The sequence below is a fragment of the Podarcis liolepis genome (genome assembly GCF_965112155.1).
Source record: "Podarcis liolepis genome assembly, chromosome: 4".
NCBI lineage: Eukaryota > Metazoa > Chordata > Lepidosauria > Squamata > Lacertidae > Podarcis > Podarcis liolepis.
Window position 1 is genome coordinate 35,291,666 of NC_139558.1, and position 22,766 is coordinate 35,314,431.

The 22,766-nt window shown below is 41.5% G+C and overlaps 1 protein-coding gene across 5 annotated transcripts in view; it reads right to left on the reverse strand.

The window, feature by feature from the left end:
* Positions 1-15,600, reverse strand: part of PPP2R3B (protein phosphatase 2 regulatory subunit B''beta) — a 35,724-nt gene extending 20,124 nt beyond the window's left edge. The window contains exons 1-2 of one of the 5 annotated variants that reach the window (XM_083501980.1): positions 15,326-15,600; positions 13,426-13,909 (exon numbers count right to left, since the gene is read on the reverse strand). In XM_083501980.1, coding sequence (XP_083358106.1) covers positions 13,426-13,761 — 336 coding nt within the window. In that variant the 5' untranslated portion in view covers positions 13,762-13,909; positions 15,326-15,600. Of the gene's footprint in view, positions 1-2,512; positions 3,154-13,425; positions 13,929-14,848; positions 15,203-15,325 lie in introns of those variants that run through there. The other 4 variants (XM_083501979.1, XM_083501977.1, XM_083501978.1 and 1 more) reach the window with 4 other exon arrangements.
* Between the last annotated feature and the right edge of the window lie 7,166 nt (positions 15,601-22,766).

Below are 22,766 nucleotides of genomic sequence, written 5' to 3' on the forward strand. Positions count from 1 at the left end.
TGCATATATATAATTATATATACACAAGACCACATTACATATATATGCTACATACACACACCTCTTTCTCTTCCACCTTAAAATATATGAAGCACAAAGTAGCTCAGTGGTGCAGTAAACAGATTCAAAAATGTTTCAAGCTTCCTAACAGAGGAACACTGGGCTTCTTTTAAAAGGAAACTTCCTTCACACTCGAAAAGAAAAGAAAAGAAAAGAAAAGAGAAAAGAAAAGCTGATTGTCCTGCAAGTTCTTAATCAGAGACTGCAGGGAGGACACTCACAGATGGTGGGCCCTACTGGATGGACTCCTCCCACAGCAAGAATTCACTCCATGCCTGACTTAATCTACACTATCACTCCAGAAACTGAAGGTAAGTAATTGCACTGAGGTTCTGGTCGATGGACCCATGTACTGGATTAAGCCATATCCTAAAAGCACTTTCCATTAAATCACAGCAGCTGAAAGTACTCCTAGCATATTTCCAGCAACATGCTGCTGAAATCTGAATGTCGTGGAAATGCTACTTCATCAGAACAAAAAGTTAGTTCTCAAGTAATCAAGGAGTAACACTCGCATATTTTAAAAAAATCAGGAAAGGCCCACAGAATGATGTGATTTTCCTCTCTTCCTCTTTTCATGAAGGTGAAAGAAAGTAGCAAAAAAAAATCCCACAGTATTGTGCCTCTTGCATAAAATTTGTAAACTTTTGCTGCCAAAATCTACCTGTTGTCAGTAGCTAAGGATCCAGAATGGAAGCAGGCTGTGGAAATCCACTACTGCGCCTTGAATAACAATCATTCAGCAATGAATACCACAGCTCGCTTATTTCTATAAACATTATTTGCCCCATCAAGAAGTGTTACTAGTCTCTTAAGAGACTCAGAGCAAAGGCTCAATAAATGAATTTGCACGTTAGCTTTTATGTGTAGATGCAAATTTGAGGTGGCTCCTGCTGTCCCATCATAGTTTGGTGTATGCTAGGAGTGGGGGTAGACAGAGGCAGAGAGGATTTTCTGCACCCAGTACACTGCAATGTGGGTTGGACCCTCTGTCCCAACCACACAATCTTTGGCAAGGTCTGCTGCTATCAATACTAATTAAAACTACAAGTCTTGTCCTACATGTAACTTGACCCCCTTGACCCTCTATCACACATATACATCCTTCCTCACCCAATCCAGTCACTGCATATATTTACAACTACCCTGCCACTAGCCGATTATTGCTCACACATGACAACCAGCAATAATAGATTGACACAATCTTTGCTACAGCTGGAAATCAAGAAAACGGCCCTCACGTAAGTTAGTCAAGCCAGACATGATGTGTATTATCTTAACTTGTCCAGAATGCCCTATAAACAAAGCTTTGACAAAGGGGGAGACACAGAAGATCCAGGCCCAGTGCAAATGTTTCATAGCTTCAGCCTTCTGGGCCACTTACTAACAACACTCCTGGGACTACCCATATATGTATAAAATGCTGCAGCAGGAAGGCTAGGTTGTTGGGGATTTTGCCACCCTAGTTGCATGCCTGCACACATGCATCACTTTTTACTCCAACTTAGTAAGTTGGGAAGAATAGCATTCAGCAGATTAACATTTCCACTGATACCTGTGTGAGGAAATGAGGCATTATTATTATTAATATGCTGTCCATCTGGGCAACTCACAACAAATTTTAAAAACACAATAAAACATCAAAAACTGAAAACTTCTGAAAGTGCAGAAGGGGGGGGGGAAGAGATGTGAATAAGATAAATGTAGACTTTAGCAATTTAGCTTCCAGTGTCAAGCTGCCCTCCAGTTGAAAGCAAGATGGTTATTAGATTCCCAGCTTTGAGGACAAAATTTCATTTTTCTGTCTAACTATGCAATTTTGAAGATGCTCGCATCAACTAAATACAGCTTTGTCAGGGTGGTGAAAGGCAGGGTGAAAAGATTAAACATTAAAATGCATGGTAGTCATCAACGTATTATATCTGATTATAAGCAACTAAGATCAGTATTTTCTCCTGATCAGATTACAATACTATACAGTAGAAAATCATGGTAAGTTGAGAAATAAAATTCACTTATTTATAACACGGACTGGATAACATTTATAACAGGATGCTGGACATGAACTTTAAAAATGAATTTCATTATGCAAGTGGCCAGGATAGATAAGTATGCAAATGACTATTAATTGTTTATTTTCTACTGAGCAGTTTCACATTCATAGGCTAAAAAGGGAACACTTATGCTGGGGAAAGTTATATTGTTCAACACCCCCCTTTTACAAACGGAGTGTAACAAACAGCATGTCTCAAGGCAAACAGTAGCAACAATAACAGGAACAAAGTAGCCATATTCAAATGCAGGTGTATTTGTTTTTAAACTAAGCTAATAAAACCACTTGGGCTTTTCAAAGTTCAAGGCATATCTGGCTAGTTTCCTCTCAAACAGCATGAACACCCCCCCCAAATATTACACACACACAGTCCAGTCAAACTCATAATGGTAAACAAACCTGGACTTGCTGGAAAGCTTTGAGTCTCTTCTTGAATCTGGAAGGCAGAACAAAATCACATCCCCGAGCTAGCAATGCCAATTCCTTTCGTAGATCAGGATCTTGCCGTAAAGAAATCTCCTTTATCCTCATGTTTTCAGATTTCATATACTGCTTGTGCGTGTACCAGTCCAGGCACTTGAGTTCCAGTAAACAGCAGAGTCCTATTATCACACAGTGCCACTTAAAGCAGCAGCTGCGTTTTACTTCTGTGTTATTCTGAGAGCGAGTTCAACTTAGCCTGCTCCATACATTAAAAGGGAACTTGGCTAGAACTGCAGACACAGATTGGAAAGTCACTTTGGGAGCCTGCCCCTTACTCCATGCATTCCAAAGTCTTAATGGTATGGTAGAGTACGGAAAAAGACACAAGCCTGTTATAAAAGTGGCACTTCAAAACCATCAATAAAAGTAACTTCCAATTTAGTGAAACCAACCAGGGAGGAACATGAAAATACCAGACGTAGCGGTTTTGTAGCTTCCTCTCTTCCCCTTCCTTTTGTCGCAAGTCACAACTGCTCAAGTCTCAAAGTAGGCTATTGAAGGATTAGGGCTTGCAGGCGCTTCCAAACTTGTAAAGCCCTTTGAGTGTTTTGTATGCCAGAAATGAAAGCCACCTTAAGATAAACTGTGGATCTACGTGCTTGTTTAAAAATAAGCAGCTATAGAAATGCCAAAGCAAAAAATAAAAATAAAAAGCTTAACTCTTTTTTTTTGGGGGGGGGGATATTTTTAAGAGGGAACACTGACATGACAATAAATAATGGTTATTATTTGGCAATCAATTACCCTTTATCCTTTATTATTTTTCTGACACATTTGAATGAATGTATTTCTTGTACCCTGGTTACCCTAAATATTGATATGTAATTTATACACATTGGATTTGAATTTGTGTGTGTGCATCTTCATTTACCACATAATGGCTATATCATATACAGCCACAAAAATGGAAATATTATGAATGCCATCCAACAAAATAGTGGGCTGCAATGATTACTGGCTACGTAATGGGACCTCTCCTACCTCTCCCATCCCCGTGTATTTGTTTTGAGGGTTCTGCAACCCTACAGTGAAGATCTGGGGAGGTCATGGGGCAGAGGAGAGGAAGGGGAAGTTCTGTTGCTCACTTAGTTGGGTACCATGCTATATAAATTGGAATAAAGTACCAAGTAAATCAAATGTTTCTGAATTCTTCCTAGAAAGTTTGTGACAAGTGTGTGTATGTGTGTTTAAAAGGCAAGTAAGAGTGGGGGAAGAATATGATAGAGGTGTATACAATTATGTATGGTTTGGAGAAGCTAGGAAGCTGCCTCATACTGAGTCAGACCATTGGTGCAACTAAATCAGTAATACAGTGGTACCTCGGGTTAAGAACTTAATTCGTTCTGGAGGTACGTTCTTAAGCTGAAACTGTTCTTAACCTGAGGTACCACTTTAGCTAATGGGGCCTGCTGCCACCGTGCGATTTCTATTCTCATTCTGAAGCAAAGTTATTAACCCGAGGTACTATTTCTGGGTTAGCAGAGTCTGTAACCTGAAGCATCTGTAACCCGGGGTACCACTGTATCTACACTGACTGGCTCTTCTGGGTTTCAGACAGGAGTCTTTTCCAGCCCTACCTGGAGAAACCAAGAATTGAACCTAAAATGCTGTGCTAATTAGTGGTGTCCATTCCTGTTGAGACATTTTTCTCCCCCTCTCATTATGTTAGAACTAGGGGACAACCTATGAAGCTAAATGATAGAGGAAATTCAGGATGAGGAAGCAATTATTCACAGGTACATTGTTGAACTATGGAATTCCCTCCCACAATATGTACCAATGGCCACAAACATGAATGGTTTTAGAGGAGGATTATATAAATTTATGGTAGATAATGATTGTTGCTGAGGTTCATAGGCAGGAGAGAACTTTTCTGATCATGGGTTTGTAACCTTTCAACTGACACTTGTCTAGCCGCTATGAGAACAGAAAGGTGAAATAGATAGGCCTGGCCTGATCCAGCACTCTTCTTATGTAAGATCAGTGATGGCCTGATGTTAAGAGTGAGTCAGCTGAATCACATTCCATTAATGAGAAATCAGGGAGGGAATAGCTTCTATGGCTTCTAGTTAGAAAATGGTTCAACGGACTGATTTGAAACTTGACAGTGTAAGAGAGGGATGTTTGAGGATGGTTCATGCCAATTTTGGTTAGACAGGATATGAAATGAATTATTTTGAATGGGTTGAGCAGTTGATGAGAGACACTAGCATGTTGAAAGGTGCTGTGCCTTTTCTTGCATACACTTTGCTGGTTTTCTGGAAATAGTTTTCTTTTTGTACTTACTATCTCTTAGAGGAAATGGTTTGTTGTTAGGTCAAAGAAAATGTCCAGTATACTGGGTGTAGTTTTTATTTAAAAGGCATTATTCTGGCCAATGTTAGTCTCTGGAAGTTTAGAAGGTTGCTGTTACTAGGCAAGATTCTCAAAGCAAAGGGCTCAATATTAAAAACTTGAAGCGTTTACCATCCAGGTAGGCCAGGAAGTTAGAAATCAGGTTGGAAAGGAGATGTGGAGAAGAAATCACAGGAGGCAAGTGAAAATAGTTTGAGAGGCATGGGTGGGAGGGATATCTGAGACATGCAGCGGCTGGATTTCTGAAGGGCAACGTTTGAAGGCAAAGGAGAAGGCAAAGGGAGAAAAGAGGAACCAATGTTTGTTTCCAATTGGAAGCCTTGTATTAGAGGGAAGAATTGAATGTGGGGAGCAGGGCTGCCCCAATTGAACACTGTGAAGATTCCATTCAGTACTTTCTCATATTCATTTTTACTGTCTGCTGCTTGTTTACTTCCTCTCCTTTACAACTGTGTCTATGTCCTGGACAGCTGATCAAGATCAGAAGGATCACTATCTTGTCCCCTGGAATGCAAGGGATATCACCCAGCCAAGGAGCTGAGTCTGTGTGCCTTCACCTCAGCCAAAAGTACAGGCACTGGCTCTCTCTCCACAGCATAACTGGGACAGACAACTTTGAAATGCTGGCATCCTAGGCGGTTGGCTAATGGGGATAGCCCTGCCAGGAAGAACAGTTTAGCTTTCTGAAAGGGGAGCAAATTGGCAAGCATATACACAAGCATAGCTGAGATTTGTGACTTAAGAGTAAAATACTAGCAGAATGGATCTGGTTCCAATCCCTATACAGTAAGCCTGCAACTTACATGGGGGTTACATTCTGGAGATTGTGCCTAAAGCTGCAACTGTCTGTAGTCAAAATACATTGGATTCAATGGGACTGCCAAATTCTTTTTGCCCCTGACACATGCCCTCTTTCTAATTAATAAAAAATAAAAAATTGTCAAGAACGTAAAGCTGAATGTGCACAACTTAAATGCTTCTAAGTTGTAGGGTGACTGTATTGCTTTAGCAGACAGTGAGATTTCACTTAATCCAGAAGAGTAGCTTGTAAAAGCAATAATTTAACATGCAAAACAAACTTTAAGGTTTTCCTTATGCTCAATGAAAAGTTGTCGAAGGTACAGCCTGTTAAATTATATCCTGTTGAGTAGAATGAGAGTTATTGAAGTGACTGGAAAGCAGCTGCTAATTTTTCTGAAAAATCCAAAGAACTTCAAGAAAAACTATGTCACTCTCATTCTCCAGCAAACTAATATAACTGTGGGATTATCTTGCTTGATCATTTCCATATAATGGCAGTGCAATAGGCAGGAAAAGACAAAGGCCAGCTAGCTCCCTGTTTAGGAAGGGAAAGGAAACCCTCCCTGGGTGATGCGTGTTGTGTTATCTTTGTCGTCTAAACAGATCCATCATAGGAAAGAGAGTGTCAAGGATTTTAAAACCTAGAGGAGAAAACCTAATGTTGAGAAAGAGCCTGCAACTAAATACTGTAACCACAATTTGGAGGTTTGTGTCCCCCTGCAGTGAGGGCATAGAAAAGAGTCTCTGTGATCCTGATGCCTGCTTCTAGTTTCTCCTTGACAGAGGGAGAGGCTGGTAGAATACATAGCATCTCATCAGGCCCAGAAAGGGAGCTGAATCGACTACCGTATTTTTCACCCTATAGGACGCACTGTCCCATAAGGCGCACCTAGTTTTTTGGGGGGAAATAAAGGGGGGGGGGAATTATTTCCCCCCCAGGCGCGGGGCTGGGGCAGGGGAAGCCCGAGCTTCCCCTGACCCCAGCCCCCAGCACAGGCAACTCTCCGCAAGCCGTGGGAGCCCGGTGCTGGGCTCCCACGCCTTGCCGAGAGCTGCGCGAAGTCTGGGCACACTGAACTCAGCGAGCCCAGCCTTCGGCATGCAGGCAACTCTCCGCTAGCCGCAGGAGCCCAGCGCCGGGCTCCCGCGCCTTGCGGAGAGCTGCGCGAAGCCTGGAGAGCGAGAGGGGTCAGTGCACACCGACCCCTCTCGCTCTCCAGGCTTCAGCGAAAGCCTGCATTCGCCCCATAGGACGCACACACATTTCCCCTTCATTTTTGGAGGGGGAAAAGTGCGTCCTATGGGGTGAAAAAAACGGTACTTCTTTTCCCACACACAATTGGTTTGAGTGGTCAGATTTAGGCACCAATATTTTTCACACAGATAACCTGATATTGAGGATTTTGAAAACATGTTGTATTAGAATTTGCTTCCAGAAGGAAGCATATTTGCCTGTTTAAAAATCTCACTCAACTTCTAGACCCTTCTTGCCATCTTTCTGCTGACAGATGTCTGCTGGTGAAGACAAGAGAAAGGTCCTTTTCAATTGTGACATTTTGAACCAGTGTTCAAAACTCCCATTGTTCTATGCACATTTTGCAACAGGGAATTTAATTAGCGCTAGCAGTTTCTGAGCTCTGGGTGCAGTACTGCATCTAAGATTTCAGATTAAAACTGCAGAGTGGAAGGAAAGGAAGAACTTTTTCTGCCTCCCCACTTCCAGCTACTCCATGAAGACTAGAGAAGAGACCCTTTTAAGAATATTAGGGGGGTGGGCAGGGGAAGGACTAGACCATGTGAAAAATAAACATAATATTTTAGTTACAGCTCATTTTCAGCTTTGTATTCTTGTTATTAAAAAAGTGCGCCTAGACATTCCATTCTTGTGCCCATAACCTAGGTTTAAGGTGCAGTTTCTAACACTGCCATGAAGCTCCCTGGGTGACCTTGGGCCAGTCACGGTCTCTCAGCCTAACTTACCTCACAGGGTTGTTGTGAGGATGAAATAGGGAGAGGGAGCGAACCATGTATGTCACCTTAAGCTCCCTGGATAAAAGGTGTGATCCAAATGTAATGAAGTAAATAAAGCCAGGCAACATTTTGTAGCAAGCCTGCACATCAGTCTGTGTATATAAACTATAATTGCAAAATATCATTAAAGAGCCAGACCCAGGCATTGGGCCTGAAACGCTCCTCAGTGAACCCTAACAATGTCTCCTCACTATTACACCCACAGGAAGCATCTCTGGCAAGGGAGGGAGGGAGGGGACACCTTAAAAAGAGGTCCCTTTAAAGTCAACTTTCACACCGAAGGAAATGGCATTATGCTCAAAATTATATGATAATCACACAAATAGGCAGATAATTCTGGATTCCTTCCAACAGATATCTAACACAAAACAGCCAAGAAATGGGAGGGAAATATTCACAGAAGAACTCAGTGTGGATGAGAATTCATCTGGGTTCTATACTCTCTGACGGCATCCCAAGGAAAGGAATTAAATCTATGAAAGACCAAAGAATATCCGATCTGGAGGCACAGAAAGAACTCAGAAAAACTTTACCAGAAAAAAGAATGAACTAATAAATGCAAGCATTGGCAAGACAAATCAACGGACAAAAGTGGCTGAAGTTAAGGCCTGCAGTTCATTCATTTCAGCCTTGTATTCTTCTTATAAAAAAGTGTGCCTAGACATTGCGTTGTTGCGCCCATAACCTAGGCTTAAGGTGCCACTTACCGGGTAGCTCCTAGCTTTCATATCTCAGTTTCTAACACTGCATAGTTTACTCAATGCCTGCTTTTAAGAATAGACATAAATCAAGACACAGACATATCAAGGCAATTCATCATAAATAATCTGTCTTGTTTTTTAACTAATCCTTTCAAAAAAGTTTTTACTGAAAATAAAGCTTTTTTGGGGGGAAATTATATTATGATAAATTGCACAGGTACCACCTTAATATAAGTAACACTTCTGAACAGACATGTATAGGATTGCCCTGCAAAACTTGCAGTTTTGGCCTTCAGAGTCTCACTTTAATTATAGCGTCAGAACCATTTCCTGTACGTTCTGTTCTGCTGCTTCCATGGAGTTACTGCAATTTAGGGAATGGAAGCCTGGAATGCAAAGTCAGCTTTTAAAAAGCCACACATAATACTTCTGTGCAGCTTTAAAAGCTGAGTGCACCAGAATTGCAGAACATGAGCAGAGAATGCCCAACATACTATGTAGACACTATTTAGAACAGGGCCAACCAATTGCACACAACCAGAAGTGCAGTCTAGCGATATTATCCCCCTGCCCCATAAAACAAGTGGTTGTATGTTAATCAAGTAAATAATAATAATAATAATAATAATAATAATAATAATAATAATATCTGTTCCCCTAGCAGGGCTCCTGCATTTTAGAAGCTCAAGCACAGCTTTCCTTTGTCTCAGTGAAATATGAAAAGGACTCTATATGAAATAGAGTAATGAATAGAAGATGCTACTTTGGTAAGTTGAAGTACATGGTATATGTTTGTTGAAAACCTTTCTTTTCTCACAAGCCTTCTAAAAAAAAATGTATTGGTTTTTATGTTTCAACAATTCTATGAACAGTATTATGTTTTAAATTCTATTTCTGTACACTTCTTGGAGTATTCTCTGGAAGTACAACAGTTTATACATTATGAAAAAAACAAATTATGTCTTAGCACTTAAGAACCTTAAGCAATGTTCTGCTAATACAATGGGACTTTATTCCTCCTTCGTGATGTAGCCCTTATATCCTCCTTTATAAATCTGCTTGGGGCCCCTCCAGAATGGCAAGAGCTGGGTGGAAAATCAGCAGAATTGTCGACACACACACTCTCACCCTGATTGTCCAAAGAACCTTTTGGATTCAACCAGCATCTAGAAAATGTAATTTTCCTAATTTCTAGAAGTTGATAAAAACAAACCCCAATCCTAAACATTTACAATACTATGGCCTGGCCTGATTGTAATGGTATGGCAAACTATAGTGTAGCATGAATAAGCAAGTGTGCTGGAGCACAAGAAAATTGTGGCTGCTTCACTCCTGCCTTGCAATTGGGAGCTAAGTCAGTTTACATCTGAAACCAGACTCAAGGTTTGTGTTGCTCTGAACAAACCATGAGCTATAACCAAAGTTTTTCTTGGCTTACCACTTGTGCTTTGTCGCCCGCATTGTGGATATACAACAGTTTTTCTTGCTTACACTGGGATCTCTTTAGCATGATGATCAGGGATAGCAAACATGTATCTTTAAGAATAGAAGATCTATTTTTAGCAAGATGATTAGCAGGAATTTGATGCTTGCCCTTGAAGACAACTGTTCACATAAGCTATATTTCATAAGAAAGGTATGAATTCCCATTGCCACTGAGATGAAAATTTTTAATTAAACACAAACTTATTTATGGCTCAGTATCCACCATCCTAAGTTTGAAGAGCATGGCCAGAACACTTCTCCCAATCTAACACTCTCCTTCAAGGTTTAACTCAAAATGCTTCCTGTCACTCTTCTCAACTGGATATGGCACAGGGCAAGTCATTAGTATGGTACCCATTGACACATTTCTGTCTGTAGGTCTTCTTTGACACCAGCAGGGTCCCCCCCCCACACCCATCCTTCCTCCATTGATATTAGGCTTGAAAAAGCCCATCTACTGGCTATTTTAAAAAGGCAACAGGGAAGGGACAACTTTGAGGGTCCCAAGTAGGGAGGTAACAATTAATCCTTCCCTCTCTCATTGCAATTGGGCTTGGGGAAAAAGCGTTCTGTTGTCCCCAATGTAAGGTTTATTCTAAGCCTAAACATTGCAGGGTGTGTGTGTGTGCAGATCTTGCTGGGGTTGAAATTAGCTAGTTGTTTTTTTTAATACAAAAGCTTGGAAGATGACCCATAAACCCAATATATCTAATCAGAGAGTTATGAGAACAATTGGGAATTATCAAAGTGACAAAAAGGTTAAGGAAATACAAGCCAAATAAGAGATATATACACCACAATTAGAAGTTTGTGCAATGTCAGAACTGCAACTGACGTTAGCAAGGAGCTGCTTCTTTTCTAAACAGCCAGAACTGCATAGACAGAGCTATATAACTGTTATAAGCAGTGCAACTATATCCACCTGCTTGTGTGTTATGTCTTGTTTAGGTTGTAAGTCTGACAGCAGAGACTGTTTTAGTACTGATGTTTGTAAGTTGCTCCAAGAGCCGTTTTAAATGTCTTAAGTGAATGTATGATTACATGGAAATAGCTGGAATAGGGACTGATTACATGTAGTGCTTATAAATACTGCATATGGGAAATATGCTTATATCCATTCTATACTTACACAAACATGCCCCAATTGTGTATTTCCCCCCTTTGCATTTTCCTCCCATAAGCCCCTCAACGCTTACAAGAATACTGTAACTAATCAGCAGGTTTTACTCCCAAGAGATTACATTTTGAATGCTCACATACTGTAGTATCACACTAATTTGCACCATTTGCAGCTTCATAGCAGCCTCCACTAGCCCAGCAGCACCCTAGCACTTTGTCAAGATATCTGCAATACCAGAACTAGACAAGGTACTATCAGGACTGTTGCTACTGTTCAAACCATCAGCATATAAACAGAAGGAGAAAACGGAGGCACATTTTTGGTATTGATTGTTTCCGGGACAAGCTCATTGGAAGAGAGAGAGAAAAATTAAGTAGTTTTCTATTGGCTGGGGCTAGATATGATTATATTTTTCCAAATTACTGTTTCTCCTCAGGACCTTAATAAGAGGTGGGTTAGAAATTTAAACAAAAAAAGCTTTGATCAAATATTGGCCTTGCTCCCTGCCCCCACGCAACAAGACAGTGTGCAAATTGTGGGTTCTATGTCAAAGTACTCTTGCAGCCACCCCGGAGGGTCACAGTTTCCCCACCCATGCCCTAGAAAGTAAAGTGGCATTATGAAACTGGTTGTCAGCTTATAACATAGAGTACTGGTCAGTTGCTAAATATAAAAACAACTGTTTAAGAACTAGTACTTGAGTTTGATTTTTCCTCTTCCTTTCCTGTCCCTTCCCCCCTTATGTTTTGCTTTTTTATATTATATATTGTAAGCCTTAAGGCAGGAACAGCCTTGTTTTTATTGACTGCATGTAGGCCATCCTGGAAACCCTTTTAGTTGAAGATTGAGGTACAAATGCTCTACATAAAATCATCATCATACTGATCTTTTACAGGATAAATATCAAAACTACAGTCCATGAAATCAAGGCACTTCATATTTCAAAGAGTGTTTTGGGATATTATTTCACAGTGTATCATTCTTAATATGTGAATACTACAGTTAGAAACAGTAGACATAGTAATAAAATAAGCTCTAATTCTGGTTTTCATTTACAGCATTCCACACTATTTGAAGTCCTTCGTGAATGGAGGAAGCCCTAACAAGCAAAGAACGTTCATTAAAAACAAAGTCACTAATGAAGCCATGCTTGTGGTTCTGTACCATCAGTGATGCCTGGTATGCTATTCATTAGACAGAGACCATTAACAGCTGATGCAAGGTGCCATACAAGGGAGCAAGTGCTGACAACTACAATAAATAAATAAATTCACAGGCTATAAATAGCTCATATCTGAAGGAACTGAGGAAATGGTATCAGCTGCATGGCATTCTGAATACTGCCACAGCTGTTAGGTTCTTTGCTCTGCTAGAGTGTAAAAAACTGAAGTTCAATATAACAATAAAGGAAGACAGAAGACAAGGCCTGAGAGACAGCCAATACAATAGGTGGAAGTCAACTCTAGCTCTGCTCAAGAGCAGACACATTGGTGATAATAAACATGACAGTTAGACCCATTGAAATTAACCTAGTCTGAATAAGGTTCAGTTGGAAGCAACCCAGTGCTACTGCCATCAGCAATGAAACTTATTTCATATTAGTGATTCATCATAAGCATTTCCATGTCTGCTAGTGATATGCTGGAACAACCTCACTACCTAAATGTTTACAAGTTATAGGGTTGAGCACTTAAAAGTCACTTCTATTGTTTGTTACAAAACCAATTGTAGTAACACCAAACACGCATAATAGTCACTATTTTCCCCCATAAGATACTTTTATGATTTCTGCTTTTCCCATGCCTAGAAAGTACGGGCCTGAGCAGCTCTTTTCAGTTTGCTACACCGCTTTCCCAGGGAAAATGTGCTCTTTATAGAACTGAATTGGAGCAAACATCAATCTGCAAAAAACAACAGCTGACCTTTGGTTCATTGGTAAAGATCAGGTTTCCCCAGGGGAATGCAGCAGGACAAGTGAAAATCTGGATGAGCCCTCATTTCCAGTTTATAATGGGGAAAAACAGCTGCATGGAATTTCCTACAGACCAACATGCTCAAGTCACATCTAGATTTTATTTTAAAAGGTTGATATTTTTTTTCAAAAACAAAGAAGATTCTTGCACTCCATGATACCTACAAGGCCATTTTATTATTGATTTGGGGTTAAATGTTCATTGCACTAGTAAACCATGTGTAGCTCACAGCAGATGAAACTAACCTTTACAGCCCTTATTTGTGTCCAAAATGACAAAAATTGGTGAGTACTATAAAGCAAACATTCATAGCTTATCTTAAATATGCTTAAATACCTGCCCAAATAGCAAAAAACCACTTACACTTTTGGTGCTTGAAGATCTGCGTTTACCTCGAATATTAGAAAAGCTCCTTGGGCTTGTTGGCGTCCCCAGTGGGAGAGCAGTAGACAGATGAGGAGGGCTTGTAGTAGTCAAAGTAGATATCAAATTCCCCAGCATGCTTTGCTTCGAGACACAATTTATATGGCCAAGAATATGTTCATTGTTCCGAGCATCACCACTACCGATTTCAATCTTCTCCTTGTTAGTTATACTTCTTAAGCAGTCCTTGAGCATCACCTGAGTTGAGGCATCACTCAACCAGCGCAAAAAGAGTTCGTCCACTTTCATTTTTACTACAGGCTTCAGAACTGGCATTTTTTCTCCCTTTCTCTGCTTTATGCCTCAACAAAATGGCTGCAGTTCTCAATTCAGATTCTAGAGTTTTCCACCTTACTTCCTGAAAAAACCCCCACAGTATTTCTTCAGAAATTCTGATGTAATGCTGTCGTTCATTTATATACTGCTTTTCGGGTCAAAGGAACCTAAAGCAGTGAGAAGCATATTAATACCAAAGAAATATACAACACACCTTGAATTCAATTAAAACATAAAATAACCACCAATCATACTGGACATGCACCCAAGGAGTTGCATTCATGCCCTTGCCACTGATACAGCTTCCCAACTTACCACTTCTCACTTGGAAGCCAGGTTAACTCATCTCTCACGACCCTTTTTGCACTGGCTGCTTCACAAGTATCAGAGTAGGAGAGATTTTAGAGATAGGTATAAACAGTAATGATGATGCCCTGGTGTGATGGTTTTATTATCCTTTATTTTATTCCTTTTTATCCTTGATTCTGGCTTATATTGAGTGTGTTTAACATCCATAGCATAATACATAGCATAATACATTTTTATTTATAAATGACCTATTGTATATCTTTGTTTGAATTTTTGCAAAGGCCTCAGACCATAAGCAAAGAAGGTTTGATCTGGCTACAAAATTTCAATATAAAGATATTTCATTTGAGAACATATTAGGAAAACACCGAGGGAGAAAAATGGAATAGGTCTAAGATTATGAAGAATCACTATGCTTAGAAAGTTGAGGTAATTGTAATCTGTTTAAGTATTTTAACTTTTGTCTGTTTTAAAGTAGAGTTGTTTCCCCTCCCCTCAATTTTAAGGTTTTATCATTTGTAAAGCACTTTGAGGGTTGTTGTTGTTGTTTTTACAATGAAGCAGTATACACATTTTCTGAAAGAAATAAAATAATCTGAAAGAAATAAAATAATCCTCCTAAAAGACAAGTTAACATCACATCCTTATAACAGATTAAGGCATACTGATCAAGGAATAAATAGTTTTTGCACCTATTTATGCTTATTCCTGTTTAGTTTTAAGGATTAAGGATGTGTCAGTGAGTTTTTGAAGAACAAACTCATCGTGTGTTAAGTACCTGAGCCTCTCCAACCTGGGCGACTCTCTTCTGTTTGGGTACCAGGCCTTTAGCAGCTGGGAAACGAGCAGGGAAACCTAACAATTCCCCGCTTGATGCGAGCCAAAAACTTCCCCCTGCTGAACAGCTGCTGGAAACAGACAGGGGCAGGAAAAGGGCGGCAAGGCTAATAAGCCACCCAACCTTCGGCTAACACACATGGGCGACTGTAAGCCAAGCACTGCATACGTTGGGCTACGTGGTTACAGGTGAAGATGTTTCCGAGGCTTTGGGGGGAGGGAGGGGTTCCTCCAACCCCCCGCTGAAGTCCACCTTTAAAAAAGAGCCTCCTTGCACTTTGGATCCGCCCAGTGTTTATTTTATCCGCAACACAGCCGTGGCCACTTCTGCCTGCATCCCTCCCCGCCCACCGCCAATGTGTGAGGAGATGCAACAGGTGTGTCTTGTGAGGCGTTTGGCTCCAAGAGGTGAACTCACCTTTCAGGGTGGCTACCTGACTGCCTAGCCCGGCCGGTTTTCAGGAGTCTGTCCCCCCCCCCCACTCCTCCCTCGTCGGTGTGGCCCAGAGAAGCGAAAACTGCTTTTCCCGCCCCCGCTCGGTCGTCCTTTTAAAAAGTTCGTTTTTTTTTTAAGCGGTTCCCCCATCTCCCCCTTCTTTTGCGCATGCGCGCCTTGGGCACGCATGCGTTCTGGGGCAAATGAGCCCAGGTAAGGGACGCGGGCGTGTGGGTGCGCGCACGCGCACGCCAGCGAGGCGCCGAAATCGAAATCGTCGTTGTGATGACGGCGGGCGGCGGAGCACTCTGATTGGCTTGTTCGCTCGCGCCGCGGAGCGAAGGAAGAAAGCGCTCGCCGTTTACTGCCGCGGGGGAGGGGCGGGTCTGAATGATTGACGGATATATGGGTGGGTGTTTATGTGAAAACTGGCTCACTTTCTTGACCGCTCTGCTATGGATTCGCAGATGTATTTCAGGCTACAGATTCTCTGCCGATCTGTAAAATGGATTTTTCTGTTTTCTAAATGCCCAAGTCTTTAATAATGTGATTTCGTGATTATGTTCCGAAATACATAGTATGGCAGTTACAGATAGGTAGCCGTGTTGGTCTGCCATAGTCAAAATAAAAAAAATCCTTCCAGTAGCACCTTAAAGACCAACTAAGTTAGTTCTTGGTATGAGCTTTCGTGTGCATGCACACTTCTTCAGATACTTCTTCAGGTATCTGAAGAAGTGTGCATGCACACGAAAGCTCATACCAAGAACTAACTTAGTTGGTCTTTAAGGTGCTACTGGAAGGAATTTTTTTATTTATAGTATGGCAGTGTCCTTGTTAATATCAACCAAAATGTCACAAAATGAGTTCTCCATAGTTTCATTGTCTTGGATGGAAGGGAGAAGGAAAAACTAGCTTGAAATTCATACAACTTGTATTGGTATTCATCTTAAGCTAGGAGCTGTTTATGCACCATTCCTTTAAGCACACCCACCCACCCGAAACCTGGGAATTGTTGTTTGTTAAGGGTGCTGGGAGGCCCCAGGATTCTTTGAAGTAATAATTCAAACGCAGCTAACCACTAAAAATGAATGAATTTAGTCAAAGGACTTGTTAAGCAGCCCAGGGGTATAGTATTCCATAGCCTGGGTGCCACCACAGAAAATGCCCTAGCCCTGATTGCTGTCAGCTGTGCCTCATAAGGTCAAAGGATCTGGATCGGAGCCTCAGATGAGGATTGGAGCATGTGGGAAGGAACATACAAGTCCCCAGGTCCCAAGCCATCTAGAGCCTTAAAGGTTAACAGCACCTTGAACTGAGTCCAGATAGAAACTAGCAGCCAGTGCAGGTCACACAAAATTAGCATGATGGAATCAAAGTGTCTGGCTGGAGGATTTTATACTAATTTGAGTTTTGAGCACTTTTCAAATGCAGCCCTACACAGAGTGCATTATGGGGCCATAGATGTATTGAAAGACGGAACTGTATACAGTCTCTCATATCACAGATGGTATGAAAACTGGACTGGGGTGCACACCAAATCCCAATGTGTTTGGTAGCTTTCTGCTGTGTGTGGATATTGTCATGTTCCAAGGATATCCACCCAACAATAACTCCTGGCTTGTGGAGCATAGTTCCCTAAGAGTGTACTGATGGCTGAGGTGAAAAAGCTAGCTGTCTCAGTCATATGGTGCTGACTCGCCATCGTGTATCCAGCTGCTAAATTCCATTAAAGTGGAGTTAAAAATACATTAAATATTTTCCTATTGCGTTGCCATGTAAACAGCTGCTGCAGTTGCCATAGGGATGTTGAGGGATTGTAAATTGAGCAGAACGTGGTACGTGTGATAGCAAATGAGAGGAGAGGTGGAGCCAGGCAAAAAATAGGCCAGTTATATGATGCACAACATAAGCCACCTACTAAGTGTCCATAGAACAATTACATTTTTTAGAACCCTTTCCCAGTTGATCTCTTGTGCTTCAGTTTCCGTATTGTGAAAAGCTACAGTTTTAGTGCTTGCCATCCAATCACCAGGACCAAATGTAAAGTGATGTCTGTATTTGCATGGTGGGGACCATTAATACAAGTGGGCTGGCTGAGGTGTAAGTCCCGAATCGATATCTCATTTTGTACAAGAGCTAACGGCATTGTCTTAAGCCACTGATTTCTAAACTGGACTGTAGGGAACCTCACAGTCCCTCAAAAGCTCAGCAAGAAAACCTTGATGAAGAGATTGGCATCCAACAAACCTAGCTAGTGCCTGACATGTTGTATCTTTAGTTTTAGATCTTATGATTTATGTGGAAATTGTTTCAATTTGGTTGTGCACTTTTTGATGTGTTTTATTTATTGTTTTGTGACGCGGGTGGCGCTGTGGGTTAAACCACAGAGCCTCGGACTTGCCGATCAGAAGGTTGACGGTTCAAATCCCCGCGACAGGGTGAGCTCCCGTTGCTCAGTCCCTGCTCCTGCCCACCTAGCAGTTTGAAAGCATGTCAAAGTGCAAGTAGATAAATAGGTACCGTTCCGACGGGAAGGTAGACGGTGTTTCCATGCGCTGCTCTGGGTCGCCAGAAGCGGCTTAGTCATGCTGGCCACATGACCCAGAAGCCTTACGCCGGCTCCCTTGGCCAATAAAGCAAGATGAGCGCCGCAACCCCAGAGTCGGCCACAACTGGACCTAATGGTCAGGGGTCCCTTTACCTTATTATTTATTGTTTATGACTTCTGTTATGTTTGTAATTATGTAAATCTTGTCATGTTGTAAGCTACCTTGAGCATAGTTTCAGCTATGGAAAGGCGGCATACAAATAAAATGATGGTGATGATGCTGATGCTAATGCTGATGTGTGCCTTTTTCAGCCAAAGGAACAACCTTTCTAAGATGACATGGGGGGGGGGCAAAGGCAAATGTAGGTGAAACAATTAATGTAAATTGATGGCAACACAAGAACGGGCAGCAACACGAGAACGGGCCTTTTTTGTGGTGGCTCCCCATTTGAGGAATGCTCTCCCTAGGAAGGTTCACCTAGTGCTTTCATTATACAGCACACCTTTAGGTGCCAGGCAAAAATGTTCCGCTTTAACCAGGCCTCTGGCTGATTGGCATCCAATGGGGAGTGGTTATTAGGTTGCTTTTATTTTTTATTACGTATTTTGTGTTTTTATGTTGTGATTTTATGTTGTAACTTCCCTGGGACCTGTGGGTCAAGGGTGATATACTACTGCTGCTGCTGCTATTACTACTACTAATAACAACCTTTGTACACTAAACTAGTTTCTACACACACTCACAAGAATCTCTGTATCATTCATATGGGCAAGCAAATGCCATTACCAGAGCTCAAGGACACATTTCATCCAGGCAAAACATACTCCAAGAGAGTGTGAAGCAGGACCAGTCATGGAGGATGGCAGCCTGAGGCCAGGCCAGAGTCCAGACAGAAAGACCAGGATAATAACATTGCTGAACCTTATAGGGTTGCTGTAAAGATTACTACAGTAATGCATACCAGACTTGTTTTTGACCACTCACCTGGTGACTAGGGAATTCTTTCAGGAGAGTGAGGGGGTTCCTCTTCTGACTGTTTTATGTTGGCTGAGTGGGAGGGTGATTTGCCTCCCTCCTGCCCAGAATAGAAACCAAGTGGGCTGATAGGGAAAGGATAGAGTGTTTGGCTCTTCACAGGGGGCAGGATTCCTATCCTAGTGCGTAAAGTGCAAATATTTGACAATTTGGTGCCCTCTAATGGTATTCCCAAGGCCTTCCACTTAAGGCAGACTTTCACTTTGTCTTTAATAGTAGGGGTGTCCCTGGGAGTTTAGTGTAAATATTGCAACAAGACTCATGATTTGGGTGTATGGAATAGTTCTAAAAAGATTGTTGCTGTATCTTTCTCAACTCTATCTTTCTGTATCTTTCTCAACAAAAATGAAAAATAAAGCTCGCATACATCATATTTCAACAATGGCCACCCAAAGTAGCAGAAAGCATGTGATAAAACCTCAAGGGTCTTCTAATAGGAGACACTGTCATTCAGCGATTAGCTAAACAGCTACCCATGTGGATGCTTTTATATATAACATCTCAGGCATGTGGAATCTCCCTTAGCTCCTCTCTCTGTGTGTGATGGCCTTAGTGACTGAACTACACAAGCTCTCAGTCCAGTACAACTGTATACAGGGTTGCAGAAATCAAATGATAATGTACAAACCCTTAGCAATTTGGGGAAAGGAAGCTACTAAACTGTCAAGGAAGACAGAACCTTGTAACATTATCCTGTACAGTGGTACCTCGGGTTACATACGCTTCAGATTACAGACTCTGCTAACCCAGAAATAGTACCTCGGGTTAAGAACTTTGCTTCAGGATGAGAACAGAAATCGTGCTCCGGCGGCGCAGCGGCAGCGGGAGCCCCATTAGCTAAACTGGTGCTTCAGGTTAAGAACAGTTTCAGGTTAAGTACAGACCTCCGGAACGAATTAAGTACTTAACCTGAAGTACCACTGTACATGTAAGGCCCCCTAAGTACAATAGTACTTATTGTCAGTTATATAGGACCACAGCTATAGGGAGAAATCCTAAACTCCCAGGAAAGAAGGCAGAAGGGTCATTGGATCTTGACCATCGTCCTCTCTACAAAGATGCATGTTACGTGCTGTATACAGAAAGAAGGAGGCAATAGAGAACCTGTGGGCTCTGGGTGCATTGTAACCTTGGAGCTCCCCCCCCAAGGGATTTAGGAATGCTCTGCCTATATATTAAATACACACGACAGTAGTACCTCGGGTTAAGTACTTAATTCGTTCCGGAGGTCCATTCTTAACCTGAAACTCTTCTTAACCTGAAGCAATGCTTTAGCTAATGGGGCCTCCCGCCGCTGCTGCGCCGCTGGAGCACGATTTCTGTTCTCATCCTGAAGTAAAGTTCTTAACCTGAGGTAATATTTCTGGGTTAGCGGAGTCTGTAACCTGAAGCGTATGTAACCTGAAGCGTATGTAACCTGAGGTACCACTGTATGAACATGCAGTCTTTATCGTAATAGAAACTCATTAACGTCATTAAAAAACCCCCAAAACCCCTCTCTACATTTCCTTGTTGACCCATCTACAGTATCTGTTCAACATTCCATGGATGAGCCAGCATGGGCTCGTATCCTATACATGTATGCCATTTTAATATTAGAGAACACAACAATTGGGAACAGCTACCTCCAGGATGCTCTTATATATGGCAGATCTATGCCTGCTTTTCATATAAAGGGTGGGAGGCTAATTCAAATCGTTTGGCAACTTGCCCACATCAGCAAATCAGCACACTCTAACCTCTCTTGCAGCTGTCTACCAAAAATAGAATTAGAATGGTTAGCTACAGATCATATGCCATCCAGAAGTAGCATCGTATGCAGACAAAAAAATGTGAACAATGCTGACTTGGTATACATGCTACCCACCTTGGAGGAAAATGCAGTTCGGATGAACTTGAGTTGCTTCATTTCATTCTCTAGTTCATTGCTGCTTATTTCAAGATATAAATGGGATAATTGACTTGAAAATTTTACAACTGCTGCAGCATCAGGAAATCATGATGCAAGATTTAATTGTGAATTGCTTTTCAACTTGACGGTTTGCTTTTCTGGTTTAGGTACTATTTACAACATAGCTCTTAAGAGTCTGTTGCAAATAGTCTGCCTGTTGACTGCCACTGAGTCACATTCTCACATCAGTACAACAAAGTTATTTGTAAATCATCTGAATTTTTTGGGATTTAGTAAAATTGTATTCAGCATTAGCAGCTGCAGCAAACTGTGGACAGGCCTGCCAGCAGCTTTATCCTTTCTTGACTGACTGTTTGTCTAGCTCTGCAGAGAAATGTGATGTTGTGGCAGGGTTGTGTGAGTAGCAATTTACCAAGTAGTTTGCCAGGTTCATGCCAAGGAGAATTTAGCAGGTGTGATTTCCCTGTCATGAATTCATTCCAACAGGAGATGCTAATTTCAGTGGCATGTTAAGGGTCAAACAATATTTTGTGGGTAATGCGTGCATAATTTCTCAACCTTTCTAAAAAACGAAAAGCGCTATGGGCAGATGGCAACCTGAGCACAGAAGTGGCAGGGCTGCTTAATCCTTCCTGCCATTTGCCCACTCAAACTATCACACACATCCTGATACAGTGGTACCTCGGGTTACATACGCTTCAGGTTACAGACTCCGCTAACCCAGAAATAGTTCTTCGGGTTAAGAACTTTGCTTCAGGATGAGAACAGAAATTGTGCGGTGGCAGAGCAGTGGTGGCGGGAGGCCCCATTAGCTAAAGTGGTACCTCAGGTTAAGAACAGTTTCAGGTTAAGAACAGACCTCCAGAACGAATTAAGTTCTTAACCCGAGGTACCACTGTATATGTTCCTTCATAAAAAAAAGCTTTTTATTAATTCCCTGAGCGTCTTTTCTTAAACTGACCTACAAACCAACAAACCAACAACAACCAAAGCCACAGACAGCAACGAAGTCCTGGATACCTGCATTAAGCCAGCCAGCGATTTCTTTTTCTTCTGTGCTGCCAGTTCGCCAATTTTTTATGTTGGTGTTTAACAATCTTTTACATTTTTGTTTCTTAAGGAAGCTACACAACTGGAAGTAATTTATAGATTAAGTTTACCATGCTAGTATGAAGGAAGTGCTAGCAGAAATAAAAATGGGAGCATTAGTTCTTTTTAAATGCATCTTTGAACTATAGTTTAGCATTAATGTGCATGAGTAGCAGTGAGCTTCAGACTCCCTGGCTCCTTTTCTTCCTTTTACCTATCTGCAAGGAAGAGGTTGGAAACTTCTGCTTTAAAACTAACCAGAATTCTTTGCTACATCCTAAATCGGGGAAACTGGTTAGCTTTCACTCATTTTCTTTCCTTTTCCTTCCCTTCATCTCTTCTTGCTTTTCTTTAATCATTTGGATATAGCCACTATACAGTAGTGACCAGCATTCCTGTGTGTGTGTGTGTGTGTGTGTGTGTGCGTGTGGTTTTTTTTTTGTAATACTTGAGAAACTAAACTATATAAAATTGCTCTATTTCAGTTTGAGAGAAGCCAAACATTTTCTCTTCCAGCAATATTATTCTAAAAATAGCTTCTTGCTCTGTCTTTCTATAAAGTGTGAGACGGTAGTAGTTGCAGTTGTAGACCAATGTGCTGGCAGGATCTTAATTTCCAAAATACAGTGGTACCTCAGGTTACATACGCTTCAGGATACAGACTCCGCTAACTCAGAAATAGTGCTTCAGGTTAAGAACTTTGCTTCAGGATGAGAACAGAAATCGTGCTCTGGCAGCACAGCAGCAGCAGGAGGTCCCATTAGCTAAAGCAGTGCTTCAGGTTAAGAACAGTTTCAGGTTAAGTACGGACCTCCGGAACGAATTAAGTACGTAACCT